Genomic DNA, 21,400 nt, shown 5'->3' with positions numbered 1-21,400 from the left:
ATTATATTGGACGCCAGTGAGCTTTGTCATGCTTTCAGTTCTTCACTGTCTCTTTCTAGGCGTGTACAATAAACTATAGAAAGGGCTGACCTGAGTACATACTATACAGCAGAGAGTTGATACTATACAAATGATCAATACTTCTATTAGTTATCATTCAGATACCTGCAAAAGTAAAATCACATAGAGTACTCCTCAGGCTTGTAACAAGTATAGTCTGAATTTGTGTCAGTTGGTTTGATCTCTGTCACACAGCAATGATGATGTGACTCATACAATACAATACAATACAATACAAAACAATACAATACAATACAATACAATACAATACGACTTACTTTTACTCACTGTCAACTCAGAACTGTACAGTACAAACTGAAAGTATTGTTCTTTGTTCTTCTTAGTTAAAACCCTCTCTAGTGTTTTTATACACCCCCATCAACCCCATTTCAAACACTCAGATGTACATTCTGGGGTAAAGCTTCCTGAGAACATATTAAGCTGTACTGTAGGATCAAAGATTCAAGGCGTTTCTGGTTCAGTTTTTACTGTGCAGGCTTATCACAAAATCTGACAGGCAGGAAATCTGCATATATACTGTATATATTTTTTAACTTCTCATGCACTTCAAAGAATGTGTTATAAATTAAAAAACAATAAAATAACAAAAAAGAAAAATGCATCTTTTCCCATCATGAAAAATGCACAGAGTCTGGTCATTTTTTGTGTTGGCGCACAAATCTAAAAATATAGCCTTTTTTTTAATTAGATTTTTTGTATTCGATTCTGTCTTCAGTACAATGCTTTACTATACCTCTCTGGGCTTTACAATGCTTTCCTGTACTTTACCATGCTTTATTTCACTTTGCTATGCTAGTACTATGGGGAACTTTTATAAGGGACAGGCCACATCTGTCTGATTTGTTGAAACTTGTTGAGAGCCTGTCATAAGCTTGGTTCAACAGTTTGTTTAGACAGAGTAGCTCAGAGTGACTGGTTTACCCATCCAGGCCACATCATTTCCAAGTACTCACATAAAGAAAACTACAGTCTAATAACTGTAAATCATCTCGGCAATCTACCCTCGCTGTACACGTGAAAAGTGGACTTCGATATGTGGGACAGACATGCAAATCCACAATCAGGACCAAAGAAAAATAAAATGTGCCTGCAGCTCTATATCCCAAGCTCTCCCTTTCTTTGCACTGTAAATCCAGGGAGACTCCGTTTGCATAGCAGTTTCACCCATTCCAGGTTTTACTATGAGTTTGATCAGCCACAGTGTATAGGTAACAAGCTCAGATGTGTCTTATTAAACGCATAGTAAAACCTGGAATCAAACTGCTATGCAAGAGGAGTATTCCATCACTGATATCCCTTAGAATCAAAAAACGAATGACACAGGCGGACTGATTTGAGAATTTCCTACAGCAGATACCCTCCATAGCCAATTAAATACAAGGCATATTTCAGCTAACATTTTCTATTAAAGAAAACTGCTGTAGTTGTAGGTGACATTCTTCCAGCAATCTTCCGAATGTTCAAAACAAAACTTTGTCAGCCGGGTCTGCAGATCGCTTGCTGCCAGAGTCTGTTTTTATTGCTTAACAGGGTTTTCTACACATCTGGTAAGATTATTGGCTTCTTTCCTTACCTGGTTCGTTTGGCCGATGGACAGTAGCTCTGTTGTTTTTACTCTGTTAAAACAAAAAGACATATTTGAAAGATACTCTGAAAGCTTTTGTAAAGAGATAAAACTGACCTCATCTGACCTGGTGCAAGCACTTTTACTGTTTAATTCACTCCTATTCTTCTTAAAGGAAAACACCTTGCTCTGTTTTACAAAACTAGAACCACACAACAGAGCAATGCAGTGAATTCAGTGCCTCTTCAGAACTCTCAAGATCCTTATTGTGTAACATTACAGAGTTTAAGACTATTTTTGTTGTATCAATTCATTAACAAGTCTATACAACATTCAATAAATAGAGACACATACCTTTTTCAAAGTGCCAGACAAATCTGAATAGTAAAAAAAAATGGAGAGAAGAATTTTTAAAAATAATAATGAGTTTATAAAGCATTTGACTTGTATGTGATATATTTATCTGACAGTGTGCTAAACTTGCATTCAGGGCCAGGCTTTTGATATGAAATGGAGACTCATATAATTAAAACCATTTCATAAACTGCACTCTAGATATTAAAGGGGTATATTTATATCAGCTGTACGTGTCTATCAGCACAGCCTAGTGCAAATTCTACAACGGAATGGAATGTGTGTCTGTCTGCGTGTGCTATAATTTATAGCATCCATTTCAAAATTCATATTAAAGATATGGGATTGCACTGTGTTCTAGATTCCCTATAGAGAGCATATGCTGTGGCCACTTGAAATGAACAACATGATCAGCTGCATACAAAGTCCAATCGTCTAGCTGGTACTAAAAACAGCAGTGTGGAGTAGGGGTTAGGGCTCTGGACTCTTGACCGGAGGGTCGTGGGTTCAATCCCAGGTGGGGGACACTGCTGTTGTACCCTTGAGCAAGGTACTTTACCTAGATTGCTCCAGTAAAAACCCAACTGTATAAATGGGTAATTGTATGTAAAAATAATGTGATATCTTGTAACAATTGTAAGTTGCCCTGGATAAGGGCGTCTGCTAAGAAATAAATAATAATAAAAGGAAGGAAGGGAGTGGGGACTGATCGGGGAAGATGATGGTTGCAGAGGAAGCCTTAAAGGCACCCATCGATGTGCACAATACCGGAACACCGAACACACGATAGTGATCAAGCTGTATCGGATTTATAAAGTCGACATGTCACGTATTTTATAATCTTTCATAACAAACACAAACGTGGGTCTTAAAGTACAACCATTGAGCTTACATTTAAAACAGGAAAATAATACCCAATACTAAACAGAGTGTAAGAGTCCCCTTTCTTTTAATATTGAATTATTTCGATCCTCCACCGGTCACATCCATTGATCAGACCCCGGTATGTTGTTCTGTGAGGTGATGGTATCACCCAGTACCTGAATGCCTTCCGCATGCCGCCACTCTCCCTAGACACTCCTTGTGCGCGGCCACTTTACACCGAGTGCAGCGATAGCCTTGGAAAAAGATCCCCCTGCAAAGGAAATGGAAGAGTCTGGATGACCATGGACAGGTAGGACAATCTGAAACCCCATAGTGCGCACCGTGTACCACAGGGAAGGCATTCAGATTCAACTTCAAGCCGTTCCAGGTTTTCCCGCGAGCCTCAATTGGAGGATTTCGTGCGTCCAATTAAAGCTACACTAAAAGTTTGTCCAGTTTGCATTTCCTCTGAACTTTGCTATTCTTTACTATGCTTATACCAACGCATTGCAATTTGCCCTGCCTTACCACGCCTACTTAATAAATGCTTTTACTATTAGATTGTGCAGAACATTTTTATAAGTGAAGATTCAAATCAGTATTGGTATTTTGTTAAAGTAAGGATAATAATAATAATAATAATAATAATAATAATAATAATAATAATAAGTTATTATTATTATTATTTTAACATACAGCTATGGCCAAAAGTTTTGCATCACCCTATAGAATAAAGACATTTTGCTTCATAAAGTCGAATGAAACCTGCAGAATAATGTCATGTTAACAAATCGAATTACATACCGCTTTGTAGTTTTCAATATACTTCACGAAAAACTGACACATTGAAAAAAACATTGAAAAAATGCGACATTTCAAAATTTGACATGAAATACTGTGCAACTATTATGACTTCCGGTACTCTTTGTGCGATTTCATAGTATAGTTTCTTTAATGACATTAAGTTAAATAAAAGATCTAAATTATGTTCATGTAGTTTCGTTTTTTCATTTATGTCTCAATTCTAAAATTATAGCTGATGCTAAACTTTTGGCCATCGCTGTGGAGTGCCTAATTATATTATCCTGGCATTTCTCCTCAGTTTAATTATGTTCAACAGCAATCCCAACACCAGCTCAGGAGCAGATCAGCGGACCCCAGTGAGGAAAAATTGTCCCTGCCAATTTTTTCCCCTTAACCCACGCTGTCCACGCACCTCAAGAGCATCTGACAGGCCTTGCAGGACGTGGTTTCCTCGAAGGAGTTCATTTGGAAGTCGTGGCTGTTTGCTGTGCTGTTCTCCGGGTACATGTTGGACCTGCGGACAAGACCATAGCAAGATATTGTAGGATTGTACTGGAGAACTTAGAACAGAAGAACAGAAGAAAAGTCTGAGAACGAGAAAAGGCCGTTTGGCCCATCAAGGCTCATCCCTTGTTAGCACACCATTCTCCCCTACTGGGGGAACTCATTTAAAAGCAGAATCTAGTCCTTTTTTAAATGTTCCCAGTGTTTTAGATCCTACTACTTCACCTGGTGGGCTATTCCATGCATTTATAACTGTCTATGTAAAACAGTGCTTCCTACCTTCTGTTCTAAACTTACTTTTACTCAGCTTCCACTTATGCTAATGGATTGTGATCTTTCAACGTATGCACTGTTAGCTTTAGGGGGAACACTTTACATTAAGTGTCTCTTAGTACTATGCATTTGCACAGTAGTTACTTAGTAAATACATGTGTACTTACACATAATTACAATGTTATTATGCATAGTTACAATGTACTTAATGTGTAAATCTTTTTGCATGATATAACCCTAACCTTATTCCTAACCCTAACTCTAAACCTAACACTTTTCTTATACAATTGTGTACTTACAAATATTGTGCAAAAAGATTTACACATTCTGTACATTGCAGCTGCGTATAATAACATTGTAATTACATGTAAGTACACATGTATTTACTATGTAACTACTATGTAAATACACAGTAATTAGAGACATTCATGTAAAGGGTTACTGTTTTAGATTTTAGTCTCGGTCCCTCTTTGTAAATGACGCATCTCAAAAGTTGTTAAATAATAATAGTAAACCACAAAGTAAATAGCGGTTCCTAGAATCTCTAGCAGGTAATCAACACGGAGTGGGATTTACTGCCAGACTCGACTGGAGCACAAAGACCTCCTTACATGGCCATCTCAAACTGCTCCAGCCATTTCTTCTTCAGCTCCTTGGTTTTGAAGTAGAGATCGTAGCTCTGCTGCCCGTAGGTGTCTATCAGGACGAACAAGTGGCTCCACTGCATCAGACACAAACAAGAGGAGAGTCAGCGCTTAGCTGCTGGGTATAATATATAGTAGACCTTATATATTAGAAAGACACCTACTGAGTTGAACTGTTCTCACGCTGATTTGAGGGTTAGTGTGAAGTCAGATTGGTCTGGAATCAACCTCAGTTCGTTTTTCCAGTCTATTCTGAACAGTGCTCTAAAAACACTGAGAAACGCTTCTCGTCAAAACGTTTGTCATTGAAGTTTCTTATAGTATTTCTACAGATACCCCTTAATCCCCTAAACCAGTCATCCCAAGTAGGAACAGCAGTGCGCCCCACACGGCATTCTGGAAGGCTTCTTACCTTCTTATCCCCAGAAGGGTCGTCCCTCAGCTGGTAGTGCTGCAGTTCGATGGTCTCTTTCAGCTCCATGCACTCGCTAGTTTTCTTTTTGCAGACAAGCATGGCTTTATCGAACAGAAATGCATACCTGCGCAGAAAAAACACACACACTTGCAATAAATGTAAGGCAGCAGCAGCAGTTGTTGATGCATAGTTCACCCCTAGTCTCTGTAAGTCGCTTTGGGTAAAAGCGTCTGCTAAATGACTAATTCATAAATCAGACACAGATCCTATTTAGCATGTATGACGGCTATTGTCACTGGTTTTCCTAAATGTTTTGTTTAAAGAAAGTCTAGTTGACAAGCGTTTTGGCTAATTCCTTCCTCGGTGTCTGCTTGGGTCGGTGACCGTAATATAATTAATTTTTAATTGAATTCCTTCCCTCTTCAGTTATCGTTGTGTTTCATCTTATTTCCAAACATATAGAACTGTAGCCCCCCCATAGAACAAAAAAATGAACCACATTTTCCTTAGTGTGGCCCAAGCTACCCTTTATAAAAGTTTAATTTTGCTTTTACCATGCTAATGCCAAGGATTTCCCATTGTTAACTTGGATTTGATCATAAGATCTGTGATTTTATCATGCTTTACTACACTTCGAGTCGCTTTTACCATGGTATACTATCGCTGTAAACTTTTAGATGCCACGGTATTGAGAATCCCCACATACCGGTCTTGCTTTCGTTTGTCCACACATATCTTGAGTTCTCCGTCGATCTTGGGTCTCCCGTAGAGAGCCAGGGACTGCGTCTGGGTTTAACAAAAAGCACAGAAGTGAAATGCTTGTCATCAGGTAAGTAAATGAAGTGTTAGTCATTCGGTAAGCAAATGAGATTTTAATATTTTCAAGTACAGAAGAATTAAAAAACTTGGAAACAACAAAATGATTTACAGCATGTATAAGATTGTATTGCCCATTTTTCTCAGTCGCTTGTTGGGGAGACTGTTCATTGAAATCTCTTGCATATTTTTAAAGAGGAGACAATTATCTATTCAGGGATACCAAGCTATTCAGTGAGCAAGTAGTCTGAGTGAAGTTATCCGGCAACAAACTCCCCATCCCCAGCTGTACTGCTTTCCTAGAAAAAGGACAACATTTCGGGGGACCATTCTACTTGTGAGATGTCTTGCATCAATATTTTGCATATTTTTAAAATCCCAGGTGGGGGACACTGCTGCTGTACCCTTGAGGAAAGTACTTTACCTAGATTGCTCCAGTAAAAACCCAACTGTATAAATGGGTAATTGTATGTAAAAATAATGTCATATCTTGTAACAATTGTAAGTCGCCCTGGATAAGGGCGTCTGCTAAAAAATAAATAATAATAATAATAATAATAATAATAATAATAATAATAATAATAATAATAATAATAATAATAATAATAATTGAGAATGTAATACTTATGGATGATATATCTATGGCCTCAATAACCTATGCTGAACATAATGTTAATACGAAATGCGAAATTTAATAATTTCAGTCAGATTAATCATTTGGCCTTACCATGTTCTCTATGGAAAGCTGGAAAGATGTTATCTGCCTGAGGATTTCATTGTCTCTCTTCACTTCGTTTACACACTGCGCTAAATCCTGCAGGAAGAGAAGCTGCATTAGTGAACAGACCCCTGGTGTATACTGCAGAGGGGTTGCTGTTAACAAGTGGCCCTTCTCGTCCATGTTGGTCCCTACCCATAGGAGCACCCCCACAGAACACATGCTATACCATCCTGCTTTTCTCAAACTGTGGGACGGGTGATTGAGTCAGAGGGTTCCAATTCTATCCAGCACATTTGGCAGGGGGATTCTAATTTCTGTGGACCATCATAGTAGTCTGTCCTATAGTGATGTAACTTCAGAGGTGTTTAAGAAAGAAAGTGCGAGCTGGACTAAAACTAATAGGGATGACCAAAGCTGTTAAATGATCTTAAAACTTCTTTTCACAAAACTGCACCAGAAAGTGCACAGCTAACCGACTGGCGATATTTACAATGCGTCTAGCTGGCCCACCAGAACAGGATGCGTTTGTGAACATATTTATTTTTAGTTTGCTTGACTTACCAGCGGGCAATATACGGTGATTTATTTTTTGGTTTTTTGTCATGCTGTTTGCAGTATTAGGGTAATTGTTAGGAGGGCCTAAGTGATTGATGAGCCAGGGGGATTTTTAAATGAAACTAACGAGGTGTGAAAACCACTACCACGTTAACTACCTAATAAACCAGGCAGACAAGGGTCTTTCTGACTGTACACACATATATATATATATATGTGTGTGTGTGTAATTTTCTGCTCAAAAGAGCCAACTTGACAGCCCCTTACAAAGGTATGTTAAACATATCCAAACACTGGAAAGATGACTCTTTTTGGGAAGTTCAAACTTTTACACCGTAAGTAATTAGATATTTTATAACTTATATTTTGACACTATATCTGTATAAATTGTATGACGTGATATATTTTTCTTTTCCCATACTTAGTGGAAATTTGCCTTGGCACAGATGCTGTTAAGTGCAATTCAAGCTAGAGTTGTGGATTAAAACAAAAATATGGCAACGCCATAGCCCTTATAACAACAACAACAACAATAATTCACATTTTTATAGCGCCTTTCATCACAAGAATCCCAAAGCGCTTCACACACACACACACACACACACACACACACACACACACGCGCACACACACACGCACACACACGCACACACGCACACACGCGCACACGCGCCCGCACACACACGCGAAAAATCAAACCATTACATTTAAAACAATCCAATACAAAATGTAATAAAACAGAAATTTAAATAAGAGATTAAAAAAAAACAACCATGGTTTTAATTGTAAAATTAGTAAAAGCTAAGATAAAAAGCTAGTTTGTAGAAATAGAACAATTAAAAAAGTCTAAAACAAAAAAAAATATACAATTAAAAAAAGAGTTTAAAAAAAATACAGTTTTAATTGTAAAGCAGGAAAACTAAGATAAAAAAATATATATATTTTGTAAAAATATGTTTTCAGCTTTCCATAATTTGGGAGTTTTAAGGCACACAGTGGCTGCAAGTGGACTCACCCTCATGGCGTCCAGTGCCGTGCGCAGGTTGTCTTTATCAGTCGCATCTGTGGTGTGCTTCACAAGTTCCTACAAGCCAACAGAGATTCATTCAGTCCTCAGACTCTGGCATCACTACTAATTTGCACTGCTTGCAAACACTTCCGCACAGCAGATCATGTTAATGCTATGATAACCGACATTAGCCAGTTTTAAATTGTGTTTTTAGCTTTTATTTAAGACTGGATTGTCATATATGACATGCTCATGCTATTATAATATATAGCACAGCCCGATATTGATGTGATACAGCTATCTGAAATCTCAGTAGCACTTTCCATGAAGTGTCTCTAATTATTGTGTCTTTACATAGTAGTTACATAGTAAATACATGCGTGCTAAACTATGATTGAAATGCAGCTGTGTTGCTGCTATGTGGGCAGTGTTTGCTGCTATCAGGGGGAAGACTGTTTTATTGCCTGGGAAAGGGGCGATAAAATGAACAGAACTGACCTCACCTGAGCCAGCAACTAACCTTTGCATGCAAAGGGGCATAGAGACTGCATAAAGCAGAGGGCACTTGGAGGTGCAATCAAAAAGCGTACCTGAGTCCTCTCCTGATAATTCACCATCCCGTGCCTGCGCTTCTTCCAGAGGATTAGGTCACTGATCACTGCTTCATTTCTGTTTATAGCTAGGTGCTGCATTGTCGTGACTGACGGTAATGTTTCAGCAACATGTGTGTAACTTATTGGAATCAATAACAGGAAGCGTGTTCAGTGTTGCTGAAATCCTTGCTGTGTGCGCTCCTTACGAATAAATCAGTGATTTGGTTTCCTTGCATAATCCCAATGTAATATGAGGAGCCCTCGCACTGAGCGCTGCCCCTTACCTGTAGAAGCAGGTGGTATTTGAGAACCCGCTGCATCGGCACCATCAAGAGATCCCTCAGTGTGAACCTGCCGTTGTTCGCTCTCTTTGAACACTCCTGGAGAGACGGGGGACAAATCAATCAATCAATCAACAAATACATCAAAGATTTATCATGGTTCAGAAATCATGGTAACGCCTTACATTAAGTGTCTTGAATTACTGTGTATTTACATAGTAGTTACTTAGCAAGTACATGTGTACTTACACATTGTTACAGTGTTATTATGCCTAGTTACAATGCACTTAATGTGTAAATCTTTTTGCAAGATATATGCAAGTACACAATTGTATCAGAAAAGGGTTTAGAGTTAGGGTTAGGGTTAAGTTTAGTTAGGGTTAGAGTTCGGGTTTGAGTTCGGGTTAGATAATGCAAAAAAAAATGTACACATTAAGTGCATAATAGCATTGTAATTATGTGCAAATGAACAGCAACCAGGTGATTTACTGTGAAGCTTAGGACTCTTAACATTAGACTGGGTCAGCAATCACTCACCTCCAGCTTCATCCTCACATCCTCTCTCAAACTGGCCACCTTGTCCAGGTGCTTGGATGAAGACTCCACCTGGCTACAGTATGCCCCATACAGCAGCAACCTGCCAAGGCATTAAGAAGGACAAAATCAGCCAACCGGCAAACTACACTCGCTTATTTCAAGCTAAAAGGCTGCACAACTGTTGAAGACTAATGTTTAAGCAGTTTGAGCAACTTTATCATATTTGACGTTGTGTCAAACATGATCATTTTTTTTCACTCTCGTTTTGGATTGCAAAACTAACGCCAAGATGATCGGGCAAATCAAAAGAGATTAAATTCACAACCATTCAAATCCCCCAAGCTGTACTCACTGTATATTTGATCTTTTTATGTACTTTGTATTTAAGTTTTAGCAACGTGATATGTTAACATGGTATTTTTGCACTGCATTTTTGTAGTTTTGCCCTGCTTTTCCCATGGTTATACTATGCATTCATCATAGTTTACCTTGGTTTAGCATTACATTTTTTTTACTGTGCTTTACCATACCTTGCTATTCTTTACAACGCTTACCTATGCTTTACCATGCTTTCACTGTGCTTAATTACACCTTTCTATGCTTTTACTATGGTAAACTTTCATAACAGTTAGTTTAGCTTGATTTTTTTTTTAAACCTGCTTTACCATACCTCTCTGATCTTTACAGTGCCTATGCTTTATAATTCTTTCTCTGTGCTTTACTACACTTTGCTATGCTTATACTATGGGAGACTTTTATAAGGGCGAGCACATTGCTGAAATGATATTTGCCAGCAATGCATGGAGATTTTACTAGTTGCTAAACCCACAGTAACCCTGGTTATCTGAACCTGTGCCTTGTGCAAGCAGTAGGGGAGGTCTGTACAGTGTGAAGACGGCTGTCTACTGTGACCGTGCAGAACACACCTTTTCTTGTATTTGATGAAAACCTGGTAGAGATTATCAGCGTTGAATGTCAAGATGGAGCTTCTGACCTCTTCCAGCAAACTGCTGTGAGTTTGATACAGTTCCTGGGGGGGGGGACGACACAGTTAGAAAGTGACGCCAAACTCATTTAAAATACTCTGACAACCTCCCACCCCCCTCTCCTCTCTCCTCTTCCCCACTGATAACTTTAAACACTCATTCATACATTCCCAGGCTAGCAGATCAACAACATTGCTTTCCTTTAAAATCATTTTTAAAAAATATTTTTTTGGAACGCATGTCTGTTTATCGTACCTAAGAATAAAACCAGCAGAATTAAACCCCCGACTTAAAAGTTTAGGGGCTAAATTCTCAAAGCTGTTTGCTCCAGTTTTGTCATTAGCATACTTTCTCTTCAGTAAGGAAACACGCGCCCAATAAAATTACCAAACCAAAAACAAACAGCTAAGACTTTTAACTCAGGGGCTTGAATGAAGAATTTAGCCGTTTCTTATTATTTTTTTCCATTTAAAAAAAATAAATAATTGCGCTGATGAAGATTTGGAGTAAATACAATCTAGCCCTGTGTTGATGACATAAAAAAAAAGAATTATCTCGAACACCTGTCTTATTCATTTTTACCTAAGAATGAAACCCACAGAATGACACACACCAAAAAACTGAAAGCACAAAATGACTGAAAGATGCCACAAACCAATCCCATCACTTTGTCACCCTCAACCAATTAAATTCAATACCACTGTTTCAGATCCTCATTTCTTATAAGATTATCGCGCTATACCAGTTGTCAGTTATGTAAAAGCGTCTCAGCTTTACAAACCTTTACAAAATACCTACAGAGCTAAATTAAAGCAAACAACACACTTATATATTTAAATCGCTTTTTGTGTTGAGACACTCCCAAAGCGCAGTGTACAGCTATGGCATTGCCCTATAGAATGAACTCAGTTTTAGGTGATGCAACATTTTTGGCCAGAGCTGTAGGCAGGAGCAAGACTGGTCTGATCAAGCTCGTAGTAAAACCTGGAATGGCTGAAACCGCTATGTAATAGGAGTCTTATACCCATCCCTGGACCTGAGGTAGGCATAATGGAAATGTACCTCAATGTTGATGAAAATGCTCTCTATATCACTGGGTTGCAGGAACCGCTGAAGAGGTTTCATAAAGTGCTGAAATGGAATATTAAAAAACACACACTGTTACTGAATGCATTTATTAAAGTATGTATTTTTTTATATATAGACGCAGTATTTTGTGAATTTGCAGCCGTAGGAGCCTCTCCCTTTGCTCTGTCAAAGCTCACATTTAAGATGGATCCCAGGGTTTCCGTGTATTTCTCTTCTGTCTGTCGAATCTCCTGGAGACAGCACTGACGCTTGTCTACCTCGGTTATCTTCTGTTGCTGTCAGAGGAACAAGAGGGTTGTTTTAAAGCATTTGCTCTAAATCGCTAATACCACGTTTGTATCTTTTTTTCAGATTGTAAAAACACACTCATTGTATTCCTAATTACTGAGATTATCAAAGCTGTTTATTGCAAATTGTCATTATCTTGTTTTTTGTTTTTCTATCTGGAAGGAAATAAACGGTAACACTTTACATTGTGTCTCTAATTACTGTGTATTTACATAGTAGTTACTTAGTAAATACATGTGTACTTACACATCATTACAATGTTATTATACAATGTACGTAGCATGTAAATCTTTTTGCACGATATATGTAAGTACACAATTGTATCAGAAAAAGGTTTAGAGTTTGAGCTAGGGGGGTTAGGGTTTGATCATTAAGTACATTGTAACTATAAATAAATACCCTCACAGAGGGTACAAGTTTACAAAGGAGCTTACTGTCTCTGCTGGGGCATCGTGCCTCATCAGGTCTTCGTAGATCTCGTCTCCTTCGTTATTCTCATCATCCACGCAGTCATAGAGGTCATCATCCTCCTCCCCAGTGTCACTATGGAGACAGTCATGCATCAGCACGCACAGTTTTCAATGGGCGGCAGTTTCCGCCCACCAAACCTGGGTGGTTGTTTTAATTGTAATGATTAGAATTGCATTGCTGGTGTGTACAATACAAGTGCTGACGTCAGTCCCAAGATTACCCCATTGTGTTACCATGTCAGAAGATGAAAATGTGGTACCACTGTAGCTTCCATTATGCTACCCCCTGCCCCAGTGTACAACACCATTACAATGCCGTTGTGGTGCCACTGAAAATCATTTTATAGAGGGCGCTATACAACAGACGTGATTTCTCATCAAGTGACAAAACACTTTCGCAGCTCAAGCGACACAGACGGCACAGGACAGAGTGGAAGCCAATTTATTTAAATATGTATTTTATACAGGCTCAATTTCACTCTGAAACTGTTAAAAATTGCTACTGACAAGATTATGACCAAGTATAATGTGGAAATTATTGAGCATCTGCTCTGAGGGCATTTCAAGAAATCCCGCTTCCCTGGCATATCCAGTTCCTTCGAAATGGAAGCCTATTATCTTTCATCTCTGTATCTTTCTAATTGCGATGACCTTTTTTCATAAAGCTCTGGGTATTTTTCTCTGTCATTTTGGATAGTGCTTAAACCTGGTAGAGAGCGTGCATTGAAGCTGTTCTCTGATTGCTCAATGCCCTAGTCTTGTGAAGCAATCGCCAAAAAATTGGATTAAATTGCTCCACTGTCACCTGGGGCATGAAAGATACTTTTCAGAAGTATAGGCTCATATATTGGCTTGTCGCATTGCGTCTGGTGTGTAGCAGCCTTAGGTTTTGTGCAACTGTAATAGAGAAAGACAGTGGAACTCACTCAATATGGTCAGATAATCCACTGTAGATTTCATCATCAGGAACACTGTCTTCTGTGGGGAAAGGCCTGAAAAAAAATAGGAACAAAAAAAAAACCCAGATGAAACAATCTGATGCATCTTTGTTTTTATTAGACTGTAAAGCTGAGGGAACACAGAGCCACTTTGTGTCTTGGAACTTAGTTTCAGGAGACTAGGTTTCAGGCCACCGCATGGCACACCAGGGGAGACTTGGGGGTTTGATCCAGCAAATTTACCAGCTAGCTCAGCTACACCTGGGGAAAGGGGAGTGTAAACGAGGCACTGGATAGTAATGACTTTAGTTATGCTGCTGCACCAGTATAGCAGTGTTCCAGATTCAAGCCCTACTGTTCTGTCATCGGTACTATCAGACATCATAACAGTGAATTATACATTTACTTCTTCATCTTCTTCCTCTTTTATTTATTTGCATTGGGTCTGGCTGCAATTATATGTCCAATACAAGTAGTTTACATGTCCGATAGGCATCAATAAACACAGCAGTGTACTTACGAGACCCCGCGGCTCTGTGCGATCGCAGTGTAGGATAAACTGGACAGGGCGTCGATCACCTGCAAGAGGAACGCATTTTAGCGGTTAGTTTCTGGGGGGGGGGGGGGGGGGGGCGTAAATAAACACAATTACGCCTCCCTGCTGTGTCCCATGATGTTTAATTTGATACTGACATCTGATAACTACAGTTCAGCGTGTCAGGAAAGAAAATACCCACATGGAAAGAACATACATTTTCAATATCTATTTTTGGTAACACTTTACATGAAGTGTCTAATTACTGTGTATATACTGTGATGGCTTGCTCTTCTGCATGAAGTGTCTAATTACTGTGTATTTACTGTGATGGCTAGCTCTTCTTCTGCATGAAGTGTCTAATTACTGTGTATTTACTGTGATGGCTAGCTCTTCTTCTGGGATTGTGATTCGGTCAGAAACCACAACCTTTAAACAAAGTCAAGCCTGGCCATTCATCCTTAACTTTACCAAAACACTAACAAGAAACAGGTAGACAAACGTTTGAGCTAAATATAAGAAACACCCGTTGAATGGCACTGAAACAGCTTGGATCGCTGTGACAATACTTTAATGTCCTGTAAAGTTGGGTCCTGTAAAGGTAGTCAGAGTAGTTTTCCTCCATTCTTTAGAGTAACTTTAGCGAGTCAGGGAAATTGTTCTGGGCTTTTGGGCTTATCCATGCAAGAAAGCAATCTACGTGCATCATATAAAGCTATTAGAGGCATTCATTTTTCATGAAAATGGCCTTTCCTGATGCAAGGTACTGTAGATTCCTAATAGCAATGTAATGTGCATGGAGGCAATGGCAGCACAAGGTCAAACTGCATCAGTGCAATCACCCTGCAAATAGAATATAGTGAATGCTTGGCATAGCAGCAGTGTGTAGTAGTGGTTAGGGCTCTTGACCCTTGACCGGAGGGTCGTGGGTTCAATCCCAGGTGGGGGACATTGCTGCTGTACCCTTGAGCAAGGTATTTTACTTAGATTGCTCCAGTAAAAACCCAACTGTATAAATGGGTAATTGTATGTAAAAATAATGTGTAAATAATAATGTAATTGTATGTAAAAATAATGTGATATCTTGTGACAATTTTAAGTCGCCCTGGATAAGGTCGTCTGCTAAGAAATAAATAATAATAATAATAATAATAGGATCGATGGTACTTCATTTGCACATTGCACATGGTATTCGGTAAAGTGATCAAATAAATGGTTTTGTGGCGAAATAATGGAGATTTTAATTTGAGCCCAAGGTTCACTTATACAAGTTTCCCACAGCAAAAGCATAGCAATATATAATAAAGCGTGCGAGCATAGTTAAGCATTGTAAAGATCATATTAATAAACATGACACACCAGGGTAAGCTATGGTAAATGCATACTGTGGTCAATGATTCTGGTGCTGGGGGTGTGTGCTGTTGCAACACTGCATTATCATCGTTCTCTAAATCTTCCTTCACGTGTCTTGGAGCTGCTTTAAGCTGAACTGGAGATCCTGCACTGAGACTTCCTTGTTCCTTTCAAGTCTCATGACAATATGACCGTTCAACTCTGCCAGCCCCATCTGCTCTCTCTTTATCTAAGCCCTCAAGGTCCACAAGGAACTGAGCGCTTGTTGTTCAAACGATCTGAAGATACATTTGAGAGTGACTTTATACATCACAAGGTGGAAACTGACAATTTGGATGACCGGATCTCAACCTTTTTTATTTGTGGGACATACACCCCTTGTACGTTATAGGGTTAAAAGTAGAATTGGTGGGGCTGGCAGAGTTTGAAAGGTCATATTGAGATACGTGATAACTCAATATTGGAGCAACAGGACCCAGAACCAAGGATAATAAGATTGCATTTTAAGTTCCATGCTGTTTAATGAAGTTTCTGCTGCTTTACATCTACTTGCAACACTTGACACCGTCCTACTGTAGTGCATTCTGGTTCCCTTACACCGCAAAGCAGGATATGTTACCATGACGACCAGTCATATATTCCTAATTACTGAGCTGCAGCTGCAGATGCACATGCAAATTTGCAGATAACAGAAAAACTCATGATTGCTTTTACATTTAGAATTAACTGTGTATCATATTTCACAGTTATCTTAACTGGTGCATTGTCGTCTTCTTCTTCTTCTTCTTCTTCTTCTGCTTAGATTGACTTTGTAAATGGTTTTCTGTTCCTGGGGATTTTTTTGTAAAAAATACTGAAGCAACCGTTTGCCCTCAAACTGGCTCTGAAACACGTCTCCTCTCTAAGTTCAGCCGGTACACCAGAGTGAAACCGTTAACCAGTCCCCCTGCAACACTGTACCCAGCAGATGTACATCAGTAACAGACCACTCAAGTGTCCCGCATTACACAGGTCAGACCTGCAAATTGACATTAAAACATTGCAGACCCGCGACAGTCATTGTACAAACCCCCAAAATCAAAGTACCACCCCTGTGCTGACTCAGGAGGGGCGAAGATGAACACAAGCTGTCCTCCGAAGCGTGTGTCGTCAGCCGACTGCTTCTTTACACACTGCAGGCTCATGCAACCACCTCAGAGCTACAGCGTTGGAGGACAACGCAGCTCTGGGCAGCTTACAGGTAAGCCCGCAGGTGCCTGACCACAGGGGTCGCTGGTGCGCAGTGAGACGAGGACACCCTGGTCGACCTAGCCCTCCCTTCCCCCGGGTGGCACTCAGCCAATTGTGCACCCCCCCCTGGGAGCTACCGTCCTCGGTCAGTAAAAGAATAGCCTGGACTCAAACCGATGACATCCAGACTATAGAGCGCATCCTGCACTCCACGTGGAGCGCCTTTACTGGATGCGCCACTCGGGAGCCTGCAAATGATCTAATTTTAAATTAACCAGTACTGTTGTTTTCTCTTTTTCTTTTATTGATTCGAAATATAATAATAATTTAGGTCAGATTAACCATTGTCCAAAATTTTCTCTAGGAAGGCGAGCAGCAAAAAGTCTGTTGATGAAACTTGGTACCTATGCAGTAAGATATACCACATAGAACAAATGGAGGCAGAGTGTTGCAGGGGGGACATGTTTATGGTGACCTTGTGGTGTACCAGTTGTACTTAGAGAGAGAAGACATGTTTGAGATCTCTTAACCTTTAAAATGTTTAAAAAGAAAGAAAGAAAGAATGAAAGAAAGAAAGAAAGAAAGAAAGAAAGGAGTGGTCTCTGATTTGACTAGGCAATTCAAAATTTGCATCCATAGCCTGAGGATCCAGATAACACCCAGTAATCTCACTGAAGAGACAGGGAGGGACAGTCTGATAGCAGCTGTAGATTTGCAAAGAATATGCCAGCCTGCAGAAGTAATCAGTACATGAGGCCACGCTGCTGTTTGGCTGCCAAAAAGAATCAGAGTGCAAAAGAAAAGAAACGAATCCATGCTGTGCCAGCACCCGCAATCGCCAGCCGAAAAAAAAACATTTGCAAAGAGTATCCGCAAAATGTTCACCAAACTTTTTGCACCCCTGTATTATATATATATGTATACTCATAAACCCAATGATAAAGTTTTATTCTAAAACAAATAACAAGACAATGAACAGCTTTAAAGCTGATAAGCTACTTAAGCGTTGTTGCAGATCAATCCCACCAGACAATGCTGTTCCTAAACCCTGATGGCAATGACTCCTTTAAGAATGATAATGCGGCCATCACCCATCGTGCCAGAACTGTGCATGAAAGGTCTAATGCAGCCATGTGTGTCTGTATAAATACCGTTCATATATGTGACATTTCTGCTGTGTAGAAAGAAAATGACAAAACTGGTGAAAGCATGGCGAAAAATCGTACAGGATTTCTTTCGTAACGGATTACTGACTGTGAAAATGCATTCTAGTTGTTTTACACGTAGGAGCTAAAAAACCCCACAGCCAGCGAAAGAGGCGGTAGTCACCCCCTCCTCCGCTCCCTTCACATGTGCCGTTTCCTGCTTCCCACTTCCTCTTGTTTGGTTTGAGATGTCTCTAAAAGACAAGGCTGCATGCAAAAACGACAAGCAAATCAGACCCTAGAATTTGAATAGGCAGACAATGCAGCTTTACAAAAGCCAGTTAGGTGTGAATCAGGATGCACAGCATAACTAACCCTGGGAAAGTGGCTAGCAAGACCAACAAGCTCACCACCGTGATAATATTCTCCTATTTCTGACACAGCAAGGGTAGGAATAGATTCTGGTTATCCTTTGCAGTGCCTTGGTGTACTCTGAAGTACTATAAAGTGGGATGAACATGGGGTTTTCATGTTGGAAAAATCTTAAAAAATGCAAGCAAATGAGAAATATTCCTTTGAATCAGCTGGAAAAACAGAACACAATTTGTACCGTAATACAGTGCAAAATAACTGTAACACTTGCCATTAACTGTTTCAAATTACTGTGTATTTACATAGTAGTTACTTAGTAAACACACATGTCCTTACACATAATTGCAATGTTATTATGCATAGTTACAATGCACTTAAAGTGTACATCTTTCATTACTGTGAAGAAAATCTGAGCAGAAACATTTGCAGGTGCATTAATTGCAGTGGAGTTGGAACAGCATTCCTGGTTGGTACGGACATGTTGCTATAGCACTGCAATCAGCTACCAGCAAACACATACACAATCCTGTTCAACCTTGACCAGCCGCATGTTGACTCTATCATCTCGAAGGAGGAACCTTTAAAATAAATATATATCTAATACCCATAATAAAACACAGCATTCATATTTAAAAAGGAAGTCAGCCTGCTGTTATCTAAAACTACACCAGATAAACTTGGACTTACAGAAGTGAGACTTTCCAGAACAATCACACCAGCATTCCCTATCGAAACCTCAACAAGGCATTCAAAATACAAAACTACATTATCTCACACTGGTAATCGTTGTGATGGATAGCTTACAGTTACCAGGCCATGGTAATACGATAGGAAGCAAGATCTTTCAAGTTAGCTGTAACATTTTATAACTTGAACTCTGCAACTGTTTAAGAGCTGAAAACAATTAAAAAAGGTCTAATTAAGCAAATAATCAGTTCAATGAAGGGCCTAGTTGAGTAAATGAGAGCTCATTTGGAATGAAAACCAGCAGACACAGTGGGTCCCCATGACCAGGGTTAGGAACCACTGACCTAACACAATGCACTAGTCTGTGTACCCTTATAGCATAGGGAAGTGTTGGAAAGCCAAGAAAGGTAAAGCAAATAAAAATAAAACATCTAAGGGTCTCAACTTTGCACCTTGAAACCACGATCATCACACGGTTCAGCGTGGCTTAAGAAATAAGAGGGGGAGGGAGCGGCAGTCCTTCAAGTCAAGATTTCTGTATTTACCACAGTTCATGGGGGAGCTGCTACTATGCAATATGGTCAAGCAGAGTACAGTAGAACATGGCTATCCACAGGAGGGCTCATTGAGCTCTGTAATACAGCTCTTTTGATTCCAAAGTGGGGCATTGCATTCAAGGCTCTTAATGGGTTTGTAAAGACTACAAGGACTATTCTAAAGCAGAAGTAAATACGGTCTAAATGCAAAAAGACTGATGCGCTTAAACTTGATGCATGTTAATTGAGCACAAACATACATAATGTCTCTAATTGCTGTGTATTTACATAGTATTATTATTAATTAATTAATTTCTTAGCAGACGCCCTTATCCAGGGCGACTTACAATTGTTACAAGATATCACATTATACATTATTTCACATTATACAGATATCACATTATTTTTACATACAATTACCCATTTATACAGTTGGGTTTTTACTGGAGCAATCTAGGTAAAGTACCTTGCTCAAGGGTACAACAGCAGTGTCCCCCACTGGGGATTGAACCCACAACCCTCCGGTCAAGAGTCCAGAGCCCTAACCACTACTCCACACTGCTGCCCTGTATTATTATTTGTTTATTTAGCAGACGCCTTTATCCAAGGCGACTTACAGAGACTAGGGTGTGTGAACTATGCATCAGCTGCAGAGCCACTTACAACAACGTCTCAGCCGAAAGACGGAGCACAAGGAGGTTAAGTGACTTGCTCTGGATCACACAGTAAGTCAGTGGCTGAGCCGGGATTTGACCGGGGGACCTCCTGGTTACAAGCCCTTTTCTTTAACCACTGGACCACACAGCCTTCTAGTAGTAACTTAATAAGTACATGTGTACCTGCACATAATTACAATGTTATTATGCATAGTTACAATATAGCTTATGTGTAACTCTTTTTGCATGATATAACTGTAACCCTAAACCTAACCCTAACCCTAACTCTAAACCAACCCCCTAACCCCTAACTGTGTACTTACATATATCGTGCACAAAGATTTACACAGCAAGTACATTGTAACAATGCGTAATAACATTGTAATGATGTGTAAGTATACATGCATTTACTAAGTAACTACTATATAAAGACACAGTAATCAGAGGCACTTACCAATGTAAAGTGTTACCATTTCTTGTAAAATTCCTAAATTCAACACTATTGAGTGTTTAAAAGTCAGGGATGCTATTGTTTGGTTCAGATGGTACAGTAAGTTACCGAACACGGAGTTTATTCCTTGCTTGCACAGTGGGTGAGTGAAGCCGGTGGAGAGAGTCCTTACCTTGGCGAAATCTCGCACATCAAACAGGTCAAAGGCCTCAAAGAGCTCGTTTTTCTTCATCCCGAACTGGTCCAGGCACGCAGACAAGAACGTCCGGATGTTCTTCAGACACAGGAACTGGTGCAGAGATAAGAGAGAAAAGGGGAAAGAGAGATGTTCACATCAAGAACAGGGCAGTCACTGCTGCTCATCGTCACCTGGGTTTCACATACTGCGAAATGCGATTCGTTTAGTATTTTCAACATGCGAGCTACAGCTGTAAGCAGCAGCAAAAGCACGTCTGTAAAGCTGAGTGAACATGAAGCCACGTTGTGGCTTGGAACTTGGTTTCAGGAGAAGAGGTGTCACTGCACGGCACACCAGGGGAGACTTGGGGTTTGATACAGCAAAGTTGACTCAAACTAGGTCTCTCTTATTTTTATTTTATTTTTTTATAAATTTAGTAGTTGCTAATTAGTTTTTTTTGTTTTGTCCCCA

At 39.6% G+C, this 21,400-nt stretch overlaps 1 protein-coding gene across 1 annotated transcript in view; it reads right to left on the bottom strand.

Annotated features, from left to right (window-relative positions):
• Positions 1–21,400, bottom strand: part of LOC131705034 (proto-oncogene vav-like) — a 47,527-nt gene that overhangs the window by 8,964 nt on the left and 17,163 nt on the right. The window contains exons 2-19 of the mRNA XM_059007022.1: positions 20,924–21,040; positions 14,307–14,365; positions 13,775–13,840; positions 12,813–12,921; positions 12,267–12,365; positions 12,064–12,132; positions 10,942–11,045; positions 10,016–10,115; positions 9,482–9,577; positions 8,611–8,679; positions 7,047–7,133; positions 6,210–6,289; positions 5,501–5,627; positions 5,056–5,165; positions 4,080–4,181; positions 3,040–3,134; positions 2,000–2,022; positions 1,655–1,697 (exon numbers count right to left, since the gene is read on the bottom strand). Of these exons, the coding sequence (XP_058863005.1) occupies positions 1,655–1,697; positions 2,000–2,022; positions 3,040–3,134; positions 4,080–4,181; positions 5,056–5,165; positions 5,501–5,627; positions 6,210–6,289; positions 7,047–7,133; positions 8,611–8,679; positions 9,482–9,577; positions 10,016–10,115; positions 10,942–11,045; positions 12,064–12,132; positions 12,267–12,365; positions 12,813–12,921; positions 13,775–13,840; positions 14,307–14,365; positions 20,924–21,040 (1,555 nt within the window). The remainder of the gene's footprint in view (positions 1–1,654; positions 1,698–1,999; positions 2,023–3,039; positions 3,135–4,079; positions 4,182–5,055; positions 5,166–5,500; positions 5,628–6,209; positions 6,290–7,046; positions 7,134–8,610; positions 8,680–9,481; positions 9,578–10,015; positions 10,116–10,941; positions 11,046–12,063; positions 12,133–12,266; positions 12,366–12,812; positions 12,922–13,774; positions 13,841–14,306; positions 14,366–20,923; positions 21,041–21,400) is intronic.

Source organism: Acipenser ruthenus, chromosome 34 (genome assembly GCF_902713425.1).
Source record: "Acipenser ruthenus chromosome 34, fAciRut3.2 maternal haplotype, whole genome shotgun sequence".
Classification (NCBI taxonomy): Eukaryota; Metazoa; Chordata; class Actinopteri; order Acipenseriformes; family Acipenseridae; genus Acipenser; species Acipenser ruthenus.
The sequence above is the reverse complement of the archived record's forward strand: the minus strand, read 5'-3'. Positions and strand labels throughout refer to the sequence as shown.